Genomic DNA, 26,286 nt, shown 5'->3' on the forward strand with positions numbered 1-26,286 from the left:
CGCTGTGCACTCATATCACGGGTGAAATTAAAGTATTTTATTGTTTACTGCATAGGCAATTATTGTGTGTGTGTGTGTTGTTTGTGATGTGCTTATACTCTGACTGCTTATCACTGTTATATGACACAGCAAGTGTGGCTGGGGGAATGCATGTGACCCCTGAGTTTCCTGCTGTCTTGGAATAATTCACAGGGAGTTGGAGTACAAGCATACTAGCACTTATTTAGGCTGTTTTATGTCAGTTTCTTGCTTGTGTGTGTTTTTTTTAAATCTAACCAGCCCTCATTTTCTAACCATGAAAAATGTAACCATAAAAATATAAGCCTTGGAGAAAAGATAAACTCTAACCCTTGAACACGTTGTAGAGCTGCAGAAGACTGCAGTATATTTGTGGTCCTCTCCTGTTCTGTGTCCATAAATACCTATAATTACAGTAAAAGTAGTTAACTGACTTAAATCCACTATGTATTAAAGTGGAAACAAGCCATGAAAAAAGGCAGACTTTAGGTTATTTGCTTTAGTCTGAATATTTCTACACTAAATTGATGAATTAGGTAGCGACTTTATGGAAGAGATGAGAGATTAATTATAAAGCACTGTAAAAAATGTTGAAGAAATCACTTTGTGTTGGTCTCTGGGTGGAATACTAGGAGAAAAGGCTGTCTTTAATAGCTGGCATTAAAGGAACAGTAACACCAACAAATGAAAATGTTTTTAAGGAATGACACTATATACTGTTGCTCTGCACTGGTAAAACTGGTGTGTTTGTTCAGAAAAAACACTATAAAAACAAGCTGAAGGGTTGCCATGGGGGCAGCCATTCAAGCACAGGACACACAATAAATAACAGATTAGTTCTGAAGAATCTCATTCTATACGACAGAGCTTATCTGTTATCTGCTATGTATCCTGTGTCTTTTGTCCTTTGTCAGCGTTGAATGGCTGCCCCCATGGTTACACAGCAGCTTGTTTATATAAACTATAGTAATGTTTCTGAAGCAACCAAACCAGTTGAACCAGTGCAGCTAAATCTTTACATTATACTGTACATTATATTGCTGAAACATGATGGCAGTATGAAGAATGATAAAGTTACTATAGTTGCTGCTGCTAGATATATCCTTTTACAGTAGCTCACTTAAAAGTGTTTTAGTATACCAATGAACTTACCAAATAAAGCCATTCTGATGGTAGCAAACGGCATGACCATTGCTCATGAAAACCGCTTGAATCTGTGGGTTCTGCTGAGAATCCTCTAAGATGATAAACGTGTATTGGGCTGGGCTGCAGCACGTTATCAGGATACCTGTATTTCCTGATGGATAGCTGATTAACAATGAGTTAAGGAAAAACAAAATTCTACAATACTTACAGAATTGTATTGAAATGCTTTTTAAATAAAATACCTACAGTATACTTACAACACTAAAATTATTATTATTATTATTATTAACAGGTATTTATATAGTGCCAACATATTGTGTAACACTGTACATGTGATTATACAACTAAATCACATGAATTATATACATAGAATCACATGAATTATATACATAGATCTATAGGGTTAAAGGTGACACCTTTACTTGCACAGTAGGTAGTTCCGTAATGGAAATTTTCAGTACCCCATTGTCGTTTACTCATGCACAATACAAAATGAATGTTGAAATATTCTAATAGTCTATATTTAAATGTATGAATTTAGTTTTACATAATTTGCATTTCCATTTCAGTTCTAATTTTACTTGTCCGAGAAAGCCCTCGTTTTTATGTTATTTATTGGTTTTTATTATCTTACATAGTGAGATAACAAAAGCAGATTCTAGCATGTATGATGCAGATAATTAACTGTACTAACTGAAAAGGACTACTGGTAATTATGGCTTACAAAGCAAACCTGTGGTAAGTGGTAAATGTATGTCATTTTTTTACTTATGTAGCTCAACATGTACACACAGAACTGTACATTAATAAACTAACAATAAAATACAAGTACAGTTACATCCAATATCAAGTGCTAAGTATTAAAGAGAGAAGAGAAAGCAGGCCCATTCTGAAGAGCTTACAATGTAAGTGACTTATTGATTATATGTTTTGGATACAAGATCTGTCCCGTTCCATTTGGAAACTGAATAATAAATTTGTCCTCCGTTGAGTCAAGGTTTGAGGCAGTTTCACAACATTTCTGCAAATGGAAAAGCAAAAATACTGAATTGTATCACATAATGACTCCCTTATTATAGATGGTACACAAGTCAATGCTTTTGGTGTCTTCTGCTGCATGCTTTTAGTAGCTTAAACACATTGTCCAAAATTTTTGAAATTGCCTCCATTGTCCTTTACGACAATCCCCTAGCACGCATGGTGTTAGAGCTTTTAGGAGATTTTTATAGAGGACAATGTATGGCAATTTCAGCAATTTTGACAAAATGCCTAAAGAACAAATAAAAAAAACAAACAAATACAAAAGGTATTGTAGAAGTGATGCCTGAAATTGACCTGCGTCACATTACCCTTAGAATCTTTTCAGGTGACAAATATAACAATATCTAATAAGCCAAGATAAAAGATCAACTTTAGAGTAAAATTTTATAGAACAATAATTATAAAAATGTATGTTATATGTGCATTACATCAAGGGATAGATTTAAGTCCAGATTTCTTCAAACATTTTAACTGATTTGCTATGAAATAAAACTCATGAAACATTTGCAAGTGTATTTAACCCGTGAAGTCAAACAAATATGCACATACATGGATAAGATAAGTGCAAGAAGCAGAGAACAGATAACATGCTTTGAAGGGCTTGGTGTAGTTGCCTTGTGCTTGGGGCTCAAAGGGCCAGCTAATAATTTAGGAAGCAGCCCATGTTAAAATAACTACACATGATAGCAACATTTACTACTTTTTGCCCATGTATTCTTCTCTGGGCAACATTATTACATTTGTTTGATATATTTCAATTCTGCTTCCAGTTTAGGAATATCGTTTTTTTATTTTAGGATTTCATACACTGAGCCAAATAACTTGATGAGCCAAATAAGTCCCAAAGTTTATAAATAGTAGATATTGAAATGTTATAGCGGAAACCAAAATAACCACTATTAAAGACTTTGGCTAAGGCGTAACGGCTTCAATTAAATTGAAACAAGCAGAGCATTACAATGTGCACATGGCATGTTCAGAGCCAATGGTAAGAGCCAGCTGCCAAATCCTACAGTAACAGGGGGCGATGTGTGTAGTCATTTTTTAGATGAAATTAAGTTTATGTAGAAAGTTTGTTTCTTTAGCTCCTTTCCTTCTGAATGTGAATGTGTCATTTGATTTTATGTTTTATTATAGCACAGCAAGTAACACAAATAATTGTTGGCGGCATGCCTGGAATTTGTTTACTTGTGTTTGGCCCTGCCTGTTTGTATAATAACGATCTAAATTAAGACATATAATTGGCCCATTACCCTCTTGATGACATAGGAGCAAATTCACTAAGCCGCGAAGCGCCGAACGCTAGCGTTAATTCGCTAGCGTTTGGCATTTTCGCTACTGCGCAAATTCACTAACGAACGCTGGCGTAGTTTCGCTAGTGTTACTTCGCAACCTTACGCCAGGCGAATTTTCAGCGACGAAACTACGCAAATTCACTAACTTGCGCAGTGTACTGAACGCTACCTTTTACGATAGACTTCCTTCGCCACCTCAGACCTGGCGAAGCGCAATAGAGTAGATAGGGATTGTTTAAAAAAAAGTAAATTTTTTTTCTAAGTCCCAAAAAACGCTGGCGTGTTTTCTACATGATGGCTGATAGGCTGAAAAAGATCGAAAATTTTTTGGGGCTCCCCTTCCTCCCCCCTACATTTCCTGACTCATGGCAACTTACCTAGACAGTGGGCACATGTGTAGGGCAAAATAAAATTTTTATTTGCTGATTTGAAGGTTTTCTAGGCATTTGTAGTGCAGATACGTGTTCCTCCATTGAAATTTGAATTTCGCGCCGTATGCAAATTAGCCTTCGCTAGCGTAACTTCGCTTTATATAGCGAATCAACGCTAGCGCAACTTCGCAACCTTACGCTACCCCTGTGCGCAACTTCGGATTTTAGTGAATTTGCGGAGCCCTGGCGAAACTACGCCTGGCGAAGTGCGGCGAAGTTGCGCCTGGCGCAACTTCGCATCTTAGTGAATTTGCCCCATAGTGTGATACTGTTGTAAGGCAATCTCTTCTCAGTGTTGAACACATTTTAAACAAATCTGTTGTGAATCAGAACATCATGTAGCAGACTTCTCCTTTATAGAAGACACTGATATAATAGAGGGAGATGGGTGTTGCCCGAGTGGATCAGCAGAACTGATAAACTGGAGCTTTCTGGAATATACCAGCAGCCATTCACTAGCTATGGCTGTTATGACCATTGATTTGATTACAGAAGACAGAACAAAATGTCAAAGGTAAGTTCTCACTACAGAAAAAAGTAGGGCAAAGCCAAGCAGTCACATACAGAGAACTTCATAAAAAAGCATATCTAATTTTTACAAGTGGCAACACTGAAGCAAATGTAAGTTGAAGGAAGCATTACAAAATGCAAGTTTAATTCAGTGAATTCCAATGATGCACCATGCAGTACATCCAGTGACCATGATGGAGAGGGGGGCCTGATGTTGCAGGGTTTGCTGTATAGTTCCACCTAATCAATTTTGCAACTAGCAAGATTGCAAGTTGGGGGGTTATGGGTGAGGGGAGGAGTTGATACTGCAGAAGGTGAAGGTCATTGTTGGGGGGCCACAATAAACACCACTATTTTAAAAAATAAATAAATTAAAAAAAAACTAATTTTCAAATGCTTTTAAAAGATGTGACCCGAAGTAAATAGTAAGGAACACTATGGGGCTTGACATGGCATGTAGACTTGAAAATGTCATAATAATGCATTTGCAACTAAAAATAACGTGCCTTGATTAATAAATGACAGTGTATTTACCATAATGTTACTATGTAAACATAGTTCATTGTGTTCATCTGCCTGTGCAGTAATCAATAACTGTGTTGGAAATATGGTGGCCCCAACAGGTAGGCTGAAGCTCTAACAGCAGGTCATATACTACAGCAAGCTGCAGTCAGTGGCATCTACAGGCACTGATATTTCTCAGTAATACAATATAGGGACACACTTTAATTTATCCTCTCTTGGCTCCTATTATAAATCACATTAATCAGGCCTAATTTAAATGCAATAAAAAGGGGTAGCAATTAATTAGCAGGAACAGCAATAATTGAAATTCATTGTTTGCAAAATAATCTATTTAGCCTGTTAGCATATATTATTTAGTTGTCTTTGCATATGTTATTCTGCTTATATTTATTCACATTATCTTTTATGGAAAACCAAAAAACATATTGTTAATAACTCAAAATCTTTAATAGAGATTGCTTTATTTGCTACTGTTCTTAAATAGTTTCTACTACTATTCTTAAAATCAGCTTTTTAAAGGAGAAGGAAATGCTAAAATTAAGTAAGCTTTATCAGAAATGTCTATATAAATACACCAGTAAACCCTCAAATTAATGCTGCTCCAAGTCCTTTGTCAAAATAAACACATAATTTCTTTCCCTCTATTGTGTACACATGGGCTTCTGTATCAGACTTCCTGTTTTCAGCTTAAACCTCCAGGGCACAGCCTTGAGCATGCTCAGTTTGCTCCTCTCAGAGCCCAGAGCTATGAGAAAGCAGGGATAGACACAGGCAGGAAGTGATGTCACCCCAAGCTAATATGGCAGCTGTACCCTAAACAAACAGAGAGAGCTTCTATAGCTGTTTACTCAGGTATGGTAAAGCCAATCTATTGGCAATAAACGCCTCTGTAGCTTTCCTTCTCCTTTAATAATGTCAATGCAGTCATAAATAAAATACTGTGTCCATTAAAGAAGGCATGCTATAGAGGGGTTATTTAAACAACTTCATCAACCTATATCTGCCATATCACAAAAATGTAATGTCAATAATTGGAGACAAAACTATTTGCAATTACTTTAAGGGATTAAAGAAAGATTAGAATCCAATATAATAGAGTTGTACTGATTTTTAATATAACTCTGCACAATATTAGGTAGAAGTTAGTGTATTTTTTTTGTTTCTGCCTTTACATACGGGCTCATTTATAATGTCCCACACCATGTGTTGCAAAGTGCAAAAAAAGGCCACAATTAGACTTTTTTTTGCACTTTACCTACTGCCTGGTTATTGTGAAGAATGGGGCAGACTACTGCCCTCCCTTCCACAGCACAGAGACCGAGACATGTCCTGTGTATCAAGTGCAGAGTTACTGTGCAATCTTACAAGGAGGAGGGAGACAGGCAGAAATAAGCAACCCCAGGGGGGCAAGTGCTCTATACGTGGACACTCTGGGTTATGCAGTTGCTCCCTTTAGCACTTCTGCACTTGAGCCCCATAAAAGGTAAATGTTCCAATTATGTCATGTTGTAGATTTATATTACTTATTAAATAAAGTGTAAATCCTCAAAACAAATGAATGTAAAAATTGCTGATAGAATTTAATTTACATATAATTATTTTTCATTTTCAAGCTACATAACAAATTTTTACTAAATTGGGCAAAAAATTTATTCTGAGGAAACAGACGTGTTTAGATACTACTCTGCTTAAATCTGGCCAGAAAAAAATCATATGACTATTCTAGTTAATTTTTTTAAGCAGCATTTAAAAAAAGCTAATATTAAAGATTTGAGAAAAAAGTAAATTGTAAGAGTGTTTAGAAAAGTGCTCTGAGCAATTTTGCATTCATTTGTTTTGAGAAATTACATTTTCTTTAAACAAAAAATAACTGACTATTTGTGAAACAGCGTAAAGCATGTATTTTCCAGGGATGCACCGAATCCAGGATTCAGTTTGGGATTCGGCCAGGATTCGGCTTTTTTCAGCAGGATTCGGATTTGGCCGAGTCCTTCTGCCCAGCCAAACCGAATACTAATTTGCATGTGCAAATTAGCAACGGAGAGAGAAATCGCGTGACTTTTTGTCACAAAACAAGGAAGTAAAAAATGTTTTCACCTTCCCACCCTGGTTCGGTATTCGGCTGAATATTTTGCGAAGGATTCGGGGGTTCGGCCAAATCCAAAATAGTGGATTCGGTGCATTTCCAGTATTTTCTAAATGACCTCTTTGTTTTTGATATTCATTGTGCCTCATATTCATTTTCATAGCTTCTACTTGCATGTGTATGTGTGCGTTTGTGGGATTAGCTTATTCTGCAAATGCATGATGTGAAAGTTCATGTCAATTAATGTTAGCATTATCAATAACTTGAAATAAGTAGAAAGGCAGCAACATTAACCTTAAACAGAAATACATCTACTAATTCACAGTGGAGTTTTCAAGAGAGAAGTAACTTGTAACAGTGTATAACAAAAGTAACAGTAACTTATAGAGTTTATTCATTAACCAGAACAGCCTATTCCACTGGTAGAATAACTACACAGGTCCTGCCCTTTACAGCAAACTTTTAGCCCCATCTAGGGTATTACGACCATATGTGCGTTTATTCAGAGTTTCCCACACAAACTCTTCAATAAGCTAATACACACTTCCTCTTACTGCTTTCCTTCTCAGAAAGTTCCTCACCCTGAGGTGGTAACATCACGCACCACACCTATATTCATTATATTACATGCTGATTGCATTCAGCTTCTATTATTCTCCTCAAATCCGTGGTTTCATAGAGCATTTTGGGAGATATGTACTTTCCCCTATAGGGTTTTCCCGGACACTGTGCCACACTGGAGAATAAAAAATGTACTTTTATGCTCACTTTCAATATTCATTGCAAGGACTTTCACACCTAGGTATAAACTTGAATCTCAGGGAATGCACAGTGACTGGTCATTCTAAGCAACTGTGATGGAACACAAGATTTAAGTATATGGAAGGTCACCATGGCCCTAATCATTCGGCTCACTAATTACTTTTCTAACTTAACCATTAAAATAAAATCAATGTATCAATTATATTCAGAAGTGCTGGGAATTTTACCATAAAAGCTATTACTACTGAGCAACATTCATTACTAAATTGCATTACATACAATCTTCCAGCTGATGTTGAAACCTAAGAACACTTATTTCCCATACACTGTGGCTTATTTCATACTGAATACATTACCAGAAAGGTCATAACTTTAAAGGGAGCAGAAGCACAAACTGTATTATTATTAATAATGTTGCACTTTGAGAGAACTATTCATTGAAAGATTTCCAAGCAATTCAGAAACCAATTAACTATGATTAAAACAATCTGCCTTATGAACTTAAAGGGTAAAAGCAGAACACTGGCATTTGTAAGATGAATTTTCTCATATCTACGCATGGTCACACAGATGCAACTAATTCTATTCCTAAGCAAAAAAGTAACAAAAAAGACTTTTTATTTACACTGGCTTAGTACTGTATTACGTAGATTTATTTAATGCGTGAAGTGCTAATTATAAGTATACAGAATATTGTAAAAGTGATTTGTTCAATAAAAAACAGTACTTAATAATTTTTATTTTTGGATGTGATGGTGTTGTGGGTCTCACGTTCTATTTATTGAAGAATATCAATTTAAATATTACGTTTTAAAAAAAATAAACAATGTTAAAGTGAAACTTAGGGCTAGATATTGATTTGGCAGTATATTATAAAGTATATTAAAAGTACTGTAATTGAGTTAAAGGGTAAATAAAACCCAAACATCTATTTGCCTCAATTTTGCTATAAGTGCTTAAGACTGCTTTTCTCTGTCAGTTACTGTAGCCTTGTGCAAATCACAATGCCATCCACAAGGTACCTGTTTACCATAAGATCCTTGCCTGTATCAGTAACCCCGCAAAAGTATACATTAGCAGCAGTGATAATAGATGCACCTGATATCATATAAAGGTCATAATCTTCTAGGTCTAGTATAAAAAAAATATTTACTACAAGTAATTTTAATACCATACTGTCTTATTTTTGGAAAGTTTTGTGCAGAAATCTCAAGCCCGAGGTGCAACTTCCAAAATTATAAATCTGAAATACATTGGTCCAATATGCTTTTGCAATGAGGTCCAGTTAGTTGGTGGTAATTACAATGCTTGGTCTATCATGGCTCTTCACAAATGTGAAGAATGTTAAATAGTTTACCCAAAATGCTACATTTCTGTACAATTCTTCTGAAAGGATTTATACCTCACACAGAGTTTCGGGAACACAAGAGAATATCAAACAGGCCTTTGAGATTCTCCCTTATGTTCCAGCTGATGTAGCAATAGATTCATGCAGAGTGCATTGTGGGCACCACTCTCTAGCAAAAGGTGGTGGGAGGCCAAGAAGGAGCTTACACGCCAGTGAGAAAGAAGTTGTAGGATTTTGTTGGAATTTCATACACAACACACAGCTGTATCATATGACATGTAGCTCATATAAAAAGCAAAATTGAACCATTACAAATCATATCATTTGTTCTAAAGTGCTGATATATTGGGTATTGTCTGCACAATTTTTTTTTACCTATTTCATAGGTCTGCTCAAACACTATCACAAACAATATGATACATCTTCAATCCAATTAAATTACAGATGCGTTTATTTTTTAACTACTATAATCCTGGGTTATTTTGAATATGAATATTTTGACTTGTAGGGGGTTATTTATTAAAAACTCGAAAATGCAAGTTTTTTTACCCTAAAATCTGAAATTTTAGTGGAAAAAACCCCTAAAATCTTTTGAGATTTATTATATCCCGTGCATGGAAAAAGTTCAGATCCGAAAATCCAGCATCTCAGAGGTTGTATATAAGTCAGTGGGAGAGGTCTTTATCCTATTTGGAAGTTTCTGTGGTCTGCCCTGGAATTAGCCTGAAAATTAGACTATTTGAGACTTTTTGGACAAATATCCCAAAAATTCGGGCTTTTCGGGAAATATCCAGAAAAAAATCAAGCAGTTTGGGAAAAATTCAGGAAAAATCATACAATCTGATTAAATCGTGCATTTTTATTAATAAATAAAGTCTAATAATGTATTCTAGTTTGGTTGGAGTTTTTTTTTTTAAATACTTAGAGAACTTTATATTTTGATAAATAAGTGATAGAAGAAGATTACAAAAATAAAATAAACACAAAGGTGCATATAAGTCCATTAATAACATAAAATACAATTACCTCCAAAGATTGTTGCTGCCCTGAGATGCACCTTCTAAACATTTATTGTGAAATACTCTACTGACTATTCGGGAATCAACTAGTATAAGTCTTTTATTTACTGCCTCCTAGCCTCCGAGACTTATAAAATGTGTTTGTGTGGTCCAATCTCTTTGATTTACCTTAAGCATGAAGGTTGCGAACAAGCTGAAAAATGCGTGTTTTATATTCTGTGTTAGAATATTCTTCCAGGTACAGAAATCTTTTTTATTGTCTCAATCTACAGTCATGATGACACTGCAGGCTATATGAAGCGCCATAAAAACAAGAAACTCAGAAGAAGTACTTTCCCCCAAACTCTGTCTACATCTTTCAAAACAATGTGCATTGTGTGGCGTGCAGAATATTGTACCATACCTGATGGAAACAGTCTTTATGACTCATTTAACTGATGGATTGCTCTGGAACTCACTGCAAGCCAATGCTTTCAAGCTTCTCCTAAGAATTGGCCCAGTGTTTCAGTTGCCATTTTGTTCCTGATAGACCAATGCTAAATTCAACAATTGGTATCAACAAGAAAAAGTGATAAATCAAAATAGTGTTGGTATATAGTAACTCAGAAAACTTTGTTTGTCAATATGCTTCCATCTGAAAGGTTTGCAACAGCATTACAATCTAGGATTTGCCATGCTAAACCTAGATATTATTGGATACACCTTGATATACTGAGATTAACTGGGAGATACTAGCATTTATGGGATAATTCAATATATATTTGCATATAACAATATTTTACAGTGGAAATTTTACTGTAGACGTTTTTCGCTGGTCTATAACAGGTTGATTGTACTGGCAAATACATTAGATAGTTTCAATAAAGTACCGGATGCCTTTTTTGTGAGTGTTTGATTACAATGCTGATATTATAGGGGATTCTACCTAAATGTTTTATTTGATGAAGGAAATTCCAATACACTTTCATTGTAAAAGTAATTGTAAAAGTTATTGCAAATGAAAGTTTGTCTGTTCCATTCTACTCTCAACACTCCTGATTCTGATTCTTTAAACAATGTGCCATTGAAAAATCCAGCTGATATATGTGGAGAAGCATGCAGAACATTGTGGAAAATGTAGCCTTGCAGGAAGAGAAATGGCTTCTGTCTACATTGTTTCAAGAGTCAGAACCTGCAGAACTGTGCAAACTAATTCTGCTTTAAATTGAAATTACATTTACAAAGTACTTTAAAGTACACCTTTTATTTTAAAACCTCCTAAAATTACTCTAAACAGCCCCCATAAATAACATACCTTTCTCCCCCCCATTTATTTTTATTTTAAGCAGTATATACAAGCAGTTAAATTAACTTCATACTCACTGCCTCTGCTCCAATGGAAATAAATCAGGCATGAACAATAAGCACCTCTTTGAGGTCTTCATAATTAGAGAGAGAAGGAGAGCTCATGGGGCAGAACTTCACACTAGACAAGGAAGTAACTAAAAGAACTGCATTTCCTTTAGCTGCTTGTAATAGAAAAATAAAACTAAATGGAGGGAGAAGTGACTGTTATTTGCGTATTTTATTGTCCTATGAACCTCAGCAGTTTTTTCTTTATGGGTTGCTATGTTTGAAGCTTATTTTCAGTTATTCTGCCTCTTTCCAACAGAATTTAAATTGCAGTTGGGTTCCAAAAAAGAGATTAGTTGCAAGGCTAGATTTTTTTCATTATTTGTAAACATTCAGATTTCTTTTTCATTCCTCCAGGTTTATCTATTCATCATCTAGTCATTAGTCACTGACAGGTTGCAAAGGTTCCCTGAACCTAGAAATCAGATTAAATGAAATGCCAATTGGATAGGAGCAAAACTACATTTCGATGATCTAAATACTACTTCTTAAATGAAAACAAATGTAAATTGTTTTAGAATACTGCTGTCAATATCATAATAAATATTCATTGTACTCTTTATTGGGCCAGTATACAGTACTTTAAAGGAGAACTAAACCCCCTAAGAAGAAAAGCCCCATATACTACCCTAGATAGTCCCCTCTCCCTGCTTCCTCCCTGCATAGTTCATTACACCAAAAAGTGTCCCTGAATATCATGCTCACTTATTTATGCAAAGTAGTGCAGTGAAGCTCATGTAAAACATCTTCCATATCTTCTTTGGAACCTCTTCCTTCCCTTCGGCAATTTACAGCACGTTTCAGGGCATGCACAATTGGTAAGAATACCAGATTGCTCCAACTGTGCATGTGCCAAATAGCTAAGTCGGTGGGCCCTTACGGAAGAAGACCAAAGATGCGGAAGATAGCACCCATGAGCTCCGCTATGCTACTTTGCATAAATAAGTTAGCATGATATTCAGGAACATTTTTTGGAATAATGTACTATGTGGGGAGAAAGCAGCTAGGTTAGTGGATGGGGTTTTTCTTATGGGGGGGTTAGTTCTCATTTAAAACACTACTATTGCTGCTGTAAATAAGTATTCTTTTATTTCCTGCAACGGAAGTAAAATTCTCCAAATGATCTCATGCGCAACCTCAGGTGTAGAAAATGCTCAGTGCTTACGAAAAATTTGATGAACAGAGTAGAAACTTGGTTAATTAAAATGAAGTGTCTTGTGCTCTAGTGTCTCCCACTCTAATGAAGTTGGGTACTACTACTGAACGTTTATCATATTAAACACAAAAAAACAACTGTTTGCAAGGGTGCAGTACTGGAAAGCAAATAAAACATAGTTAGAGAGGCAGCACCTGCTAAAGTTCCCCTTGACTAATAGTCTGGATGACCATGCGAGAACTGCGAATTCTGAATGTGCTTTGCAGACTTATTGATCCCCTTCCTCAGCAGGCATAAAAGAAATCCTTAGCATTCCCACTTAAAACATGCATACAACAGACAGTCTGGCATTATATATTTGGTTACCATAGAAAAGTCAAACTAAAACAAGCCAATATTGCATACAATAAATAATGAATACATAGCAATAAATACGTATAAGCAAAATATTTGATTTATAACATCCTCTATATATATATAGTAGTTACAAATATAAATATATTATATTTGTTAAAAAATTTCCCTGTTCATCCCTACAAGTTTGGTTGAGTTTATCTTGTATATCAAGAATGTTTTCCTTTTGATCACATGAACTAAAAGTGAGACTGATATAATTATTAAATACTTTATACTTACTGGATTTCTCATGGCACAGCATGGGTTTTAAATCTCTTTTTGATATTTCTGGTCCCCACTAATGTTTGCGTATGGCCTATATATAATTAACCACGAGGGAAAATCAACCCATAACTGACATACTATATACAGTATGGTCTTACAAACGTTGAAAGTTTCAGGGCATGGAACTGTATACTTTTTATAATCATTCCTATGTGCAAAACAGGGACATGACTGCCATATTTTGGCATACCAGTAGTTTTATTGCCATCTGTCCTAACATTTAAAACTTCCCCACTCCAAAAAATGTTGGAGGGAGCAACATGTCTCCCTGTTGTCAAAGATTTTACCGCTGGATTCTTTGGTGCCAGGTGGCCCAAAATATGATCTGTTCAGATGATATACAAATGATTACATATATTTCTCTCAATAGATTATGATAATGGATGGATTTAAAACATTTGTACAAAACTCTTTAGAGCAATGGTACAAAACCCATTATCACTGGTTTTACACTTGGGTTCTAACAACTGTGATCTGTTGAGACAACAAGCCTTTACTCTAGTGTGGTTATCAGGGCCACCTAGGCTACAACCAGCAACCTTGTATTTTCTGGCTAGTTCTACTCATGATTGAGCCACAGTAGGCTCATGTTCGAGAAAATGAAAATTTATTATAAGCTTTATCATACTGAAGTAAGAAACTCTTCATTCTCTCTTCATGCAGGAGTCAGGTGTCATATTTGCTGATATATCTTTTAAAGGGCCTTCTTTCCTAGCATATTTACTAAAGCTCACTCAGATTATGATTCCAGTACAAACAAAATCTAACAGAATAACTGATTTTGGCACAAATTATGTACACAGAGAGACAGGATTTTCTGCTCCCTGCCTGAAACCCTGGGACCTTGTTTGATCCCTGGCCTGTTTTACAGACATTTTGCCTGAATTTACAGCCCCAACTGTTTTTGGACCTTCATTGCTTATTGTAGCTTCATACCAGATCTGCTGTTTGTCTTAGTTTCATTATATTTTATTAAAAATTGTGCTACTTAACATTTTGTCTCTAGTTGTCATCATACCACTAATATATATGCAGAAGTTTACAGAGCACATTGGCTCCTTTTGGCCAGTTCTACAACTGTAAGTAGTCATTTAATTGGTTTACTGACTTATAATTATAACCCTTTTGTATATAAACTGTAGCTAATGGATTCAGCTGCTTCATAGCAATCAGAATTTCCATCTCCTGCTTACAAGTTATCAATACACAATATTATCCAGACATTTATTGTCATGACCACTTCCTGCACTCAATAATCCAGGACAATGCCTTGGTTTCCTTAACTGATTGATCCCATGAAAAAACGTAAAATGAAAATGTTGGACTGCACCCCTTAATATTCACCATATAATAAAAAAAGATATCTACATAGCAACTGTAGAAAATTAAATTTTTGCTAAATTGGTTGTTTGTTTTTCCATGTATACCCATTCTTTCAATATGCTACACATAACCTAGCTTCAGAGGGTGCAATTTTACTACTTGTGAATGCACTATTAATCTGCAAAAAACAATTGATCCTAAAACTGAAAGTAGTTGTGCTCCAAAAAGAAAGCCACGCTTGTTCATTCAATTCTGCAGCATGACATTTAAAACACCAGTCTCAGAAAAGGTTTGAAATTAATTGGAATGAATTTAGGTCACAAGAGACCCACATGTAATCTTTTTGCCAAGTATTATTGTTCATTTTGTTTATTAAATGTGTAGTACCATGAAGATATGATTTTTGACCACAAAAGGTTTAAAAAAAAAAATATCAACATACGGTACTCACAAAATTGACAAATTGCTGGTCAAGGAATAATGCCAGAGGCACTAGGCCTCTATAGAAGATTTGTAAGGATCTGATGGATCTTGGGGTGATGATGCAAATTTTATATTCTATGGTGCTCATTAAACAAAAATCTATACTCATTATTGTCAACTGCTTAAATTTTAGCCATAGCCAATCCCCCCTTAATTTTTCAACATGCCTCTGAATGGGTCAGTTTTACCCTTAAATACTTATATACTGTAATCTCTCCTTTTATGTGAGCACCACAATACCGTTATCCACTTCTTTATTATAGGGACTATTTTTTTTTATCAATCTCTTCAATATGGATTGCATTGCTGTGTAAATAATCATCTCACATTACTGGTTAAGCATGTTTTAAGAAATACCTTAACATTGTCCTTGCACACCATGGGAAGAGAACAGAATGCACTGTTGGCATCAAAGACATCAGAGGAATAGGAATGTTGACCATCTGGTTGAACATATTTTAAGACACTATTGTCTTCTGGCGTCAATGTAAAAGAAATAGTCTCCATTGCAAAAAGAGCTGAAACAGGAGGAAAAAGGTTTAGAAAAATGATGAAAAGACATGAATTTATTTGGTTACCTTTCATAAACAGAAATTAAATTTTTTTAAAGAAAACTGAGTAATGTATTGAAAAATACAGTGTCATACACAATTAGTTATATAGTAGACTGTGCAATATTAACAGCCAATGTAGTGGGGTGGTGCAACCAAATGGGTCATTCTTTTTCTTCTTTTTGGGTAATCAATATTGACAGCTACAGTCAGTCATAATGTTTAATTTATGCTTGGATATGATCCAATCATAACTTGCAAGATCAAACAATGACTGGACCTGCTTTTGAAGCTGTATGCAAATACAAAATGTGTGTAATCTCTCCGAATCATTTCCCATTATAGCTTGTATAAACAGCACATGCAGCACACAGATGGGTACATTCTGATGTATTAATCTTAAAGGGATACTATCATGGGAAAAAAAATTTTCTTGAAACGCATCAGTTAATAGTGCTGCTCCAACAGAATTCTGCACTGAAATCCATTTCTCATAAGAGCAAACAGCTTTTTTTATATTTAATTTTGAAATCTGACATGGGGCTAGACATATTGTCAGTTTCCCAGCTGCCCCAAGTCATTGCTCTGATAAACTTCAGTCACTCTTTACTGCTGTACTGCAAGTTGGAGTGCTGCCTCTTTCTGAAAGCACATGAACAGGCAAAATGACCTGAGATGGCTGCCTACACACCAATATTACAACTTGAAAAAATACTCTTGCTAGTTCAAGAATTAAATTTTATATTTAATATTGTGGTGTTAATACCCCCTTCCTGCAGTGCCAGACGTTAAGCAAAATTTGTGCCACTGCTATGGTTTGATTTTCCTGAAAATTCAGTGAAAGCACACGGGAGAGTGGGTGGAGTCCAAAGGGAGTGGCCAAAAGGGGCATGGCCAAAAGCTTGCAGCGGCGTGCTTTAAAATTCAGAGCTTTCCGAAGGACCATCTCCCATAGACCACATTTTATCCAAATAATTCACATTTTTAAAAATGATTGCCTTTTTTAATAATAAAATAGTGCCTTGTACGTTATGCCAACTAAGATATAACTAATCCTGATTGGAAGCAAAACCATCTATTGGGTTTATTTAATGTTTACATGATTTTCTAGGTGTGAAGATCCAAATTTGATAAAGATCCATTTTCTGGAAAACCCCAGGTCCCAAGCATTCTGGATAAGAGGTTCCATACCTGTATTTGCTTCAGTATTTCCTTTCACAGAAAGCACATACTTACATCCAAATAGACTGACATGCCTTGCGATTGATGATATGTAGTCCTCCAGATCTTCATTTTGCAGCCTTGGAAATAAGTTTTAAAATATAAATTAAATAAATGACCATCATTCTAAAAATCTAGTTTGTATTGGAGCAGTATTGGAGCATTGCAAGAGTGGGGTCTATTGCACACATTGACCCCATATGTGCAGAGACTCTGTTAAATACATTTCTGTATTTGTCAATGTAACATTTTTGTTTCTGGAGTGTTTTACACACACGTGAATGTACGCTTGTGCCATAGTCCACAGTATTTGGAATTTAGAACTGAAGAGGGGTGGAGGGTTGTAGTTCTACATAGCCAAACTGAGTGGCCATTATCTTTCAAGCTGAGTCTCTGAGTATAAGAACATTAGGAGGATAATGAAGTGAAATGATATACTGAATCAATATCACAATGAAGAATTCACTAGCAGAAGTGCATTTGTTTGCATGAAAGAAACATTTTATTGTATGAAGGGTTGTTTGTTTACTAGTGAAGCACAATGTTGATTTATAATGAATACACATTTGTTTCCTTTTTCTTAGCTGTCTGTTTAATAACTACAACAGGCAGTAGATGATTATGGTAAATGCATTAAAATAACAAAGCTACTCTTACTCTTTGTTGTCATTTTCTTACCATTTTATACTTGTGATCTGTCACAATACCTTGTGGGAGGATAACAAGCACTTTCAATAGGAATTAACAGCTCTCCAAACAGAAATTTCTCTCCTTAGCAAAACATCACGATTCCAGTATAGAAGTAAAAGACATTTGCAGCAGAGAGGGCAATTCAGATAAAACAAAGTAAAGTGACCTTTGGATTCAGTAGTCTGGTGGCCATTAACTTCTTTACTTATTTCTGCCTCAGCTGAGCAGTTAAATAAAGGAGACTGCTAAAACCATTAAGGTGAGATTTGATATTTAATAATAATAATGTCAAAGAATTACTAATAATGCAACAAATGACTCAAGGATATTCACTGAAAATTTGCCATTGCATAACTAAAGCTACAAAAAAGGAGCAAAAGAATGAATTATGAAATATACATTGAAATATAAGATATATTCATATCTTATATATTCCATATCTTGATTACATTTCCCTTCATTTTTGTATCCCTGCTTGCTAGGCAAAGAGGCGGAATTATGTAAAGGTGGTCATACACGGCCCGATAAAAATGTAAATGGTAATATAGTAGATGAAGTTAAAAATCATCCATCCATCAAGTTCAACCATATTTTTTATGTAACTGAGCCTGCCTAAATGCTAGATGATCCAGAGGAAAGCAAAAAAAAAAAAAAAAAAAAAAACATTTGCAGCTTCTCTAGTTTGTATCACAGGGGAAAAAATCCTTCCTGACAAGATAGCAATTAGGTACTCCCTGACTCCAAGATGGCAATTAGACCAGTCCTTGGATTAGCTTTGTGCAGAAAGTTAATTTCAGCATTGTAGTAATATATATAGACAGATTGTAATTAATCCTTAGGTAGAAGGTATCCTGAGTTTTTATGACTCCTTCAAAGGAGCCCATCCTCTCTTGTAATAAAATGCAATAATAAGATAAGACATAGGTGGGACACATTCCAAGAGACCATCTGGAGAGGGTCTTTTACATTTCAAAGAGGAACAGTTTGTACAGTTGTTATTGGTAAAAGGGACATCTAAAGAAATTAGCTGGTTTTCCTGTTTAACTTGTCATCAGCCAACCAGAACCATTCCCCATTTGGGTCAATGGCATAGAAACAGTATGGAGTTGGTTTTTGGGCAGAAGAGAAAGGGAAGGAGAGCAGAAGAGAAAGGGGAAGGAGAGCAGAAGAGAGAGGGAAGCAGAGTAGAAGAGAAAGGGAAGCAGAAGAGAAGAAATGGAAGCAGAGGAGAAGAGGAAGGGAAGAAGAGGTAGAGAGAGAAGGAAGGAAGTGTAACCTCTGGGCACATTTTGAAAGATCTCTGTATAATTTGCTGTCTCTGGGCTGGATAATCTGGATAAATCATTTACTCTCTGGGAACCTTGGTTGCATCATTTTACTTGGCTGTGGTAAATTGCGGACTCTACATTTCATAACACTATACAGATACTTATATCTATAAAATACACAACAAGTATCCCTGTATTTTTTCCTTTCTAAAAAGGTATCCAACCCCTTTTCTTGAGCTAATTTACAGAATATGCCAGTACAACCAATTCAGGGAAAGAAATTCTCAACTTCACAGCCCTCACTGTAACAATACCTCTCCAGATCTTAAAATGGTACAGGTAATGGAACCTGTTATCCAGAATTTGGATCTTCATACCTTAAGTCTACTAGAAAATCATGTAAACTTTAAATAAACCCAATAGGCTGGGGTTGCTTCCAATAAGGATTAATAATATCTTTGCTGGAATCAAATACAAGTTACTGTTTTATTATTACAGAGAAAAAGGAAATAATTTTAAACAATTTGAATTATTTGGATAGAATGGAGTCTTTCAGTAATTCGATTTCTGGATAACGGGTTTCTTCTAATCTGAATGGATGCCCTTGTGCCCACTATAAAATAAGCATCAAATAATGTATTACAAGGTGCCCTTGTATATTTATACAGTAGATAGCTATCATATCCCCATTTACACAAATCTTCTACAGTATAAACATTCCCAACTTGGCCAGCCTTTACTCATAACTGAGACTTTTCATACCCTTTATTAACTCAGTTCCTCTTCTTTAGACTTTCTCTGTTTCTTTAAAGGAGAAGCAAAGTTTATATCACTGGGGTGACAAATGTATCTCAGAAGAAGTTTTTAATACATAATAATAATTAATGTATGTATAATAGAACATTGCTATTTTCTCCAGTGAGCTAATGCTAGGCTTTACATTACTCCTTATAGTTTTTATAAATAGCAGCCCAGTGGGTCCATTCTAGGCCTGTTGCAACTCACAACCACAAAACCATATGGGAACGCATCTTACACCTACAAAGCATATCCAAACATATAGAAAAAAAGTACTTAAGGTGGAACTGTGATTGATTGATTGATTGGCAAACTTTGTGGCAGTTTTTCTTTTTGGGATTATCCAGTGGAACATACTACAGGTATCATCTGAAATGCTTGGGATCTCGGATTTTCTGGATAAGTTTTACCTGTTGGATCATTATACCTTAGGTCTGCTAACAGGATAGTTTTGCCTCCAATATGAGTTAATACAGTACCTTGTACTTGATCACACTAAGAAATAATTAATCCTTACTGAGGGCAAAATGATCCTATTGGGTTTAATTAATGTTTAAATAATTTTTTAGCGGACTTTAGTATGGTGATTCTAATTAAGGAAAGATCCCTTATCTGGCAAAGTCATTTTTCTGGAAGTCATTTTTATTATCTTAAAATGTTCAGTAGTATATTTTTCCTTTAAGTGTTATTTTTCTTTAGATAGGTTTTATAACTGTTTTTTTGTTTTTGAGCAATAAATTGTCTTATAATGTGCTTCCTCCTGCAAACAAGTCAAGCATGCTGTGTCTGTGGTGCCCCATGCTGGAATCAGCCAGTTATAGAAGGCAAAATCTGTCAGCGACTCACAGCATGACGGAGTTATTTGACGCTAGATAAAAAGGTTAAGGAACTCATAAATAAATCATTAAATATCTAAACAACTTTTAGGCTATAACATATGTGAAACAGCTTTATTAAGCACCAGTATACCGTATTTTTTTTTTTTTTTTATAATAGCAAAAGTTCCATAAAATGTGCTACTTTTAGATGAAATGCAGATTCTGGCCATTTTAATGCATTCAGAATTCAATTACCTTTCTGTAGTGTCTGAATTTGTCAGAAATATAGGCTGAAATTTTGTCACAAGAGGTGTTTGCATAACATCAGCAACAATGTCATTTTGCATAATGTTCTGCTAGGCAAGAGCTAGTGTGCCAAAAACCCCGGAGGTCTTTTTGAGGGCACTTTGCTGATACACCACCAAGTTTAAAAAAAGCTAAATATTATATATACGGTGTAGAATTACAAAGGAACAGGAACATTACCGCTCATTTACAGTTACAATTTAAGGGTGTAGAGTAAATTCAAAGGGTGTCCATTAATATAGGTTAAGCAGAAAAGCCTACGTTTTAATTATCCTAAAAGGGACCTGTGCAAACTGCTGTATGACGGGATTATAAAACCCTTTCCCAGTGCTGGGCCAAGTTGGCCAGGCGTCCTAGGTATCCCAGCATGCCACCGCGCTCCCCCACCCCGGGTATGATCGAGGGGTGGGGTGAAGTTGGGAGAAGGCAGTGGGGGTACGAGGGCCCGCACTAGAGGTACAGAAAAGGCATATGCCTAGTGAACCTTCACTGTTGCACCCTAGACACGTGTCTCTTCTACCTACCCCTAGTTTTGGCCTGCTCTTTCCCATTAATTTCAATGGAAACTGCCTGGTTCCTTTTCTCAACCTGAAAATACAGTAATGAGTGTCTTGGAGTCAAATACAAGACAGCACTAGCAGTATTTGGTGGTTTGTGTTGAAGTCAATGGGAGGCAGCAGTATTGTAGTGTTTAGTGCTTCACATTGAAGACAAAGAGTGGCAGCAGTTAGGGGAGTAACTACAGAGGAGGCAGACCCTGCGGCTGCAGTTGAGCCTAGGGGGTATAGGGGCCCCACAAGGCCCTCATTCATATACAATTCCAATAAATATTGGTAAAACTGTAGACATTTTGGGGACTTGAAAAATAATTTGCTGTGGGGCCCAGTAATATTTAGTTATGCCACTGGCAGCAGTGTTGTCAGGGTTTCCTTTGACAAAGACTTTGCTAATCAAATCACTATTCTCGAGACACAGGCAAAGTTATTTTTGTATTATTTCTGCTTTTCAGCTCCTTTCTTAAAGTAAATAGAAAGTGCTCAGAAAGACAGGGACGTAAATGCAAATCCCAGCTTTCAGAATGCTGCCCAAGATAATTTTCTGTTATGGATTCTGTTAAAACTGACTGTTGAAGTGAATGTTATTTAACAAATGTGATTCAGAAACATGGTTTGATCTAGATGACAGCATTCTTGTCAAAGTGCCATTGCATTAAGTGTCAAGGTAAGAAATCATGTACTGCTGAAATGCCAGCGGTTTGTTTCAACATCACAGAAACGCTTGCTACAGAAGGTAGCCAGGAGAAGCAAACACAAATGCTTGTGACTTTTTGAAAGAAGCTGATGTAAAAGAATATTATCACCGTTGCCATTAACATACTTTTCCTTCAGTTGCTTTGCTGCTTTTTCGTCTGCCTTAATGGAAGTAAATAAATTCATGTTTGCGGCTTCATCTGTTTCCTCTGAACTTTGTGACTCAATAATTTCTGAGATAAGATGCTGAAATAATTCTTGGAACTTCAGGCAGCAAAAGAGCTAAAGGCAAAGAAATATAAATGTTTAAACTAGAAACATGCTCAATAATGCATGAAAGTAAATACAGGACAAATCATGTGCTTACTAAAGCCCCAGAGCAATAAAAGCTCCTTTATAAGCTATACAGATTCATTACAAGATGAAGATTCCTCCTTATATTCAAAACACTTATAAATGAGGATATAATATTCAATCTTTGCTACTTTGGTTGGCAGTGTAATGTTTATTTACATAATTCCTTTCATTATCGGGATATTTTTCATGATAAATCTAATCGAATGAGGTTCATATTGTGTTTTAGATTTTGGAAACTAACAATTCTCATGCACAGCCAAACCCTTTTTTGTCAATGAAAAGATTGGTGAACCATGCGCACAAGACACATTATATTTTATGTGTATACACAATGGGACAATGGATCATTTTATTCTTCTCTGGCACCAAAATCTAGGGTTCTTTAAAAAAAAAAACAAAAAAAAAAAACACACATGTATTGACTTCAGCACTTGACTTTATACAGTTAGGTCCATAAATATTTGGACAGAGACAACTTTTTTCTAATTTTGGTTCTGTACATTACCACAATGAATTTTAAATGAAACAACTCAGATGCAGTTGAACTGCAGACTTTCAGCTTTAATTCAGTGGGTTGAACAAAACGATTGCATAAAAATGTGAGGAACTAAAGCCTATGATTAAGGGGCCGATTCATGAAGCTCGAGTGAAGGATTCGAATTAAAAAAACTTCGAATTTCGAAGTGTTTTTTGGGCTACTTCGACCATCAAATGGGCTACTTCGACCTTCAACTACGACTACGACTACGACTACGAATCAAACGATTCGAACTAAAAATCGTTCGACTATTCGACCATTCGATAGTCGAAGTACTGCCTCTTTAAAAAAAATTTCGACCCCCTACTTCGGCAGCTAAAAGCTACCGAAGTCAATGTTAGCCTATGGGGAAGGTAGGCTTGCCTAAGTTTTTTTGATCGAAGGATATTCCTTCGATCGTTGGATTAAAATCCTTCGAATCGTTCGATTCGAAGGATTTAATCGTTCGATCGAAGGAATAATCCTTCGATAGTTCGATCGTAGGATTTGCGCTAAATCCTTCGACTACGATATTCGAAGTCGAAGGATTTTAGTTCCTAGTCGAATATCGAGGGTTAATTAACCCTCGATATTCGACCCTTCATACATCTGCCCCTAAGTGTTTGGGACACAAAATGCGTCAAGCTGTGGACACAATAAACTCTTTTCACTTTGAATATTTGCCTGGTGGAAGTCTGCCTTCATTTGAGTGCCTGCTCCATATTGGTTCACAGATTTATCAAGGGTCGAATTGAAAATTTGAATTTTGAGTTTATTTTAGTGTAATTTAATTAGGGAATAGTCCAAATTCGATTTGAGTTTAAAAAAAAATAAGAAATTAGAATTTTGAAATTTATCATGTACTGTCTCTTTAAGAATTCAAATGCGACTATTCGCCATCTAAAACCTGCCAAATTGGTGTTTTAGCCTATGCAGGACCTCCTACAACCAATTTGGAGTCATTTGTTGGACTTTTAATTTTTTTTTTTTTAAACTCGAATTTGATCAAATTAGATTTTTTTTTTTAATACATTTCGATTGGTAATTTTTTTCTGAATTTCAAGTTTATGGTAGTTGATGGGAGTTTTTAGAAACTCCCATAAACTTGAAATCTTACCCTTGATAAATATGCCCCTTAGCATTGCAAAGTAAAATTTCCTATTTCCTTTTACAGTGGAAAAAAATCAAATTTTTATGCTCTACATTCTGAATTCTGAGTTCCAAAGCCGGAATTTAGAATTTAAAATTCAGGACGTAGAACTTGGAATTTAGAAATCAGATGTTAGAATTTGTGATTTTCACAGCTCAGAATTCTGAACATAGAACTCATAAATTAGAGCTTGGCACTTAAAATTTAGAACTCAGCCCTTAGACCTCTGAACTTGTTGTGCTTTGCTATGTAGGAAGTTGCACCAGTCACACACAGCTTGCAGCATGGACCTTAGAGAGTTATACTGTATCTATTACTATATGCATTGTAGTGAGGTGTGGGTTGGAAATTTTGGACTCAGCTTAAGGTTGAGAAGGGACTTGAACACCAAACCTTTCACACCCCATTTTTTGGGCACTCTACCACAGCCTATATAACGTTTCTCAGCAATAGACACACTCCAGGGCTTCACAATGTCCCGTTTAGGACCTTTCTCAAGACATAACAAACAAACAGTGCCTCCCCTTAAATTGAAATCAAAGAGATTGCGCCAAAGACCCACTGTGTGACGTCATTATTGAGTAAACAGCTGTATATACAAGTGTATACATTGTGTATGCAGTATGAAATTCATAGTGCACCACAATGTCACTCACTTAAGTTATGTGTAAACAAGTCCCACAACCATAATTCCAGCTTCCATTCCCCTTCTAATGGCTGCACAAACACTGTAAAGGAAGATATATATATATATATATATATATATATATATATATATACTGTATATATATATATGTGTGTGTGTGTGTGTGTGTGTGCATACGTTATCTTACCATGTCCACAGGTTCAGATGCAAGTTGATCAACTGTTGGTAAGGCTTTTTCTGCTTGGTGACAGAATGTACACAATGCCGGGCCTTCACTTTCTCTTTGAATATCATCTTTATCATCTAATGGAAGCTACAGCAAAGTAAAAAAGGATATATATATCTATATCTATATCTATATCTATATCTATATCTATATCTATATATATATATATATATATACCGTATATACTCGTGTATAAGCCGACCCGTGTATAAGCCGAGGTACCTAATTTTACCTACAAAAACTGGGAAAACTTATTGACTCACGTATAAGCCTAGGGTGAGAAATGCAGCAGCTACTGGTAAGTTTCAATAATCATGTCACACCTCCACACACCATGCCTACTTACACATTTAGTACTGAGGCTGCTGTATTAAATATGAAAGGTAGGAGAGTACATGAGTAACAGTTACATTGATAGTATCTGGCATCTGCATGGATCTCATGTTCCCTGGGAAATATTGTGACTGACAGTAACATTCAAACATCATTCATTTTTTAAATAAATTTTTATTTAATTGCAAGCACTTGATCAATCCCAGCAAAAGCATTTATAGCTGAACCAGGGATGGAGAGATACAGAAACTGTAAAGGAGCATGGAAAGGAATAATAACATAAAAAAGTGGGGCAGCAAAGTTAAAGGGGAAAACAATGGGTTAAATGTAAAATGAAGTTAAAGAAGTTGGTGTTGGCCACTCAGAGTCTGTGTGGATTATAGGGGTAATTAAGCCCCACATTCACTGGCAGCCTGCTTCCCCCTCCATATCTCAGACAGGCAAATTCCATCACTGACTGTCTGACTCTGCTACAACAGCACCCCCCCCCCCCTCCAGATCGTTTGCTCACCAGCAAAGTATGTATCCACTAGAGGAAAATCCAAGCATGTAGCAATAGGCTGCAGGCCTGCAGAGGGAACAGGCAGCGGATCGATCAGCACCCAGGAACCACACCAGCAGTACTCCTTGCCTGAGCTCTTTTTTCGCTGACTCTCCCACAATGCGATGGCGCAAGTGAGTGACATCATCAGGGGGCGCACAGTGTACCGAACTGAAGAGCAGCCAGCAGGGACAGCACAGACGCATTTTTAAACAGTTACCAGGTGGAGACAGTAGAGGCAGCAGGGCCCACTAGGTTCAGGAGGCGGCCAATCGCTGTGCTCAATCCGAGCACCGGCAATATAGAAGTAGAAGTAGTGAGCGGTTTATTGGCCGCAGGGATTTTTCCGCAGGCATTTTTCCGGTGGGCCAAGCCGACCCTGCAGCCGCACACAGCCG

At 36.1% G+C, this 26,286-nt stretch overlaps 1 protein-coding gene across 3 annotated transcripts in view; it reads right to left on the minus strand.

Moving 5' to 3' along the window:
- The window catches only part of LOC108708526 (glutamate-rich protein 6), a 67,197-nt gene that overhangs the window by 16,892 nt on the left and 24,019 nt on the right, over positions 1 to 26,286 (minus strand). For 2 of the 3 annotated variants that reach the window (XM_041582474.1, XM_041582473.1), the window contains 6 exons: positions 24,976 to 25,101; positions 22,246 to 22,400; positions 17,004 to 17,068; positions 15,574 to 15,734; positions 2,103 to 2,185; positions 1,171 to 1,326 (listed from right to left, as the gene is read on the minus strand). In XM_041582474.1, the coding sequence (XP_041438408.1) occupies positions 1,171 to 1,326; positions 2,103 to 2,185; positions 15,574 to 15,734; positions 17,004 to 17,068; positions 22,246 to 22,400; positions 24,976 to 25,101 (746 nt within the window). The remainder of the gene's footprint in view (positions 1 to 1,170; positions 1,327 to 2,102; positions 2,186 to 15,573; positions 15,735 to 17,003; positions 17,069 to 22,245; positions 22,401 to 24,975; positions 25,102 to 26,286) is intronic. The other variant, XM_018247331.2, reaches the window with a different exon arrangement.

This window comes from Xenopus laevis, chromosome 2L, assembly GCF_017654675.1.
Source record: "Xenopus laevis strain J_2021 chromosome 2L, Xenopus_laevis_v10.1, whole genome shotgun sequence".
Taxonomy (NCBI): Eukaryota; Metazoa; Chordata; class Amphibia; order Anura; family Pipidae; genus Xenopus; species Xenopus laevis.